We start from the raw sequence: 1,980 nt of genomic DNA, 5'->3' as shown, positions 1-1,980 counted from the left end.
AATATTCAAATAACGGAACTTAACAAAAAAAGGGGATACAGATGAATGTCCATTTTGTATCTGTGTATTCAAAGTGGCTAGGATAGATATATAGTTACATTCTCTTAATGAATAGAGGGATTTGTTCTAATGGTGTTTGTAAATAGAATATCATGTCCGTGGAATTATTTTCTAATAAACTTCAGAACAATTGAATAAAGTCTTCAGAAAATAAGAGGACATGTTTGTGCTTATCTCTGCAGGGATTTAGGAAGTAATAAGATTGAAAATCTTCCACCGCGTATATTTAAGGATCTGAAGGAGCTGTCACAATTGTAAGACTGGTATTTATTTTATACTTTATTTCTTTATTATTTTTTTAAGTGTGGTAAAATATACACACAATGAACTGCTGAAAGTGTGCAGTTCAATACCATTCAGTGTACTCACGCAGCTGTGCAGCTGCCGCTGCTGGCCTCCTCCAGGATTCTTTCATTTGTCACAGTGGAAACTCCGAAACTGTTCAACACCCCTTCTCTCTTCCTGCTTCCCCACACCTGCTGGAGCCCCAACTCTACTCCACACCTCCATGAATTCGATGAGCCTAGCAGCCTTGTCTAATTAAAACATGCAACAATCGTCATGTTGCGGCTGCCTTGTTTGGCTTAGCTTAACCTCTTCCACGTTCATTCAGATGTAGCAGGTGTCAGGTCCCTCCCGCAGGCTCCGGAAGTTCCACAGCACAAACACACTGAGCCACACGCTGTGTGTGTCCGTCCGTCTTTCCATGCATACTCGTGTTGTTTCTCTCTCTTAATCATTGTGACTAATGCCTTTATGAACGTGATTGTGTAGATACTTGTTTGAGCTTCTGCTTTAAATTCCCCGAGGTATTCAAGTGCTTGTCTTACAGTAAGGTTATGCCCTAATCCATCATAAACTGAAGATGACATAAGTAAAACGCTCTTAGTACACCTAAGCTGCCAAGCATCACAGAGCAGCAGCACGGTGCACACAGAGTGCCTGTTTTTACTCTTGTGCATTTGAGGCTGACCGGAGGCTGCAGCCCTCTACTGTGTCACACCAGAGGTCGCTAGTCTGGGAAAAGAGCAGAGTTCAAATCCCAGTGTGTACTCAAGGCGTGTTGCTTTCACACCATCACAAACAGAAATGGCTCAGTCAAGCCCCTGTGAGGCCCCGTCTGCCCTCCTCGGAAGTGGAACTGCTGACAGTGTGGTAATTGATTTTTATTCTTTGCTTGCTTCTGTCCCCCGTCAGAGTTGCGCCCTCATGCTTTTCCGCTAGCGGTGCGCAGGGCTCCCGTTTCTCCACCCCCTCCAGCAACTGTCGTTTAGAGCTTCTTGGTTATAGCCACTCCGCCAGCGAGAGGCTGATTCTCCTCGTTGCTTGCATCACGTTTCCTCAATGGTCACCGATGCGGAACACGCTTCCTTGGGTTCTTCAGACATTTCCATGGATTCTTGGAGAAAAACCTACTCAAGCGTTTGCCCATTTTTAATTTGCTTTAGTTATTGAATTTTAGTTCTTTACATAATTTGGGTATTGAAATTTTTTTAGATTTGTGGTTTGGAAATCTTTTCTTCCTTTGCATACCTTCCATGTGCACTCTGACTTATGTGTCCTTTCGTGCAGATGGCTTTAATTTTGATACATTCTGGTATTGTATTTTTCTTTTGATATTTTTGGTGGCATGACCAAGAAATCATTGCCACTTACAGTGTCGTGGAACTCTTCCACCATGTCTCCTTCTAGAAGTTTTATAATTTAGTCTTCCAATTGATTATCTTTTTTTATTTTAAAGAGACAAAAAACTACATAAACATTAAAAATGATACAGAATTTCAAAACGAGATGATAGGCAATCAGCATTGGTTGTTGTATTGCATATTGCTGTCTGCAATGTAGTTCTTCAGATTACCAGATATAAGCACGTAAAATTGATCAAAACATTAAAAAGTGTTAACTACTCCTTTCAAAAAC

At 41.3% G+C, this 1,980-nt stretch overlaps 1 protein-coding gene across 1 annotated transcript in view; it reads left to right on the top strand.

Annotated features, from left to right (window-relative positions):
* The window catches only part of Rxfp1 (relaxin/insulin like family peptide receptor 1), a 119,549-nt gene that overhangs the window by 99,122 nt on the left and 18,447 nt on the right, over window positions 1-1,980 (top strand). The window contains 1 exon segment of the mRNA XM_023723671.1: window positions 243-314. Within this exon segment, the coding sequence (XP_023579439.1) occupies window positions 243-314 (72 nt within the window).

Source organism: Octodon degus, unplaced genomic scaffold (assembly GCF_000260255.1).
Source record: "Octodon degus isolate 3935 unplaced genomic scaffold, OctDeg1.0 scaffold00101, whole genome shotgun sequence".
NCBI lineage: Eukaryota > Metazoa > Chordata > Mammalia > Rodentia > Octodontidae > Octodon > Octodon degus.
This window is presented reverse-complemented; position numbering and strand designations above follow the sequence as displayed.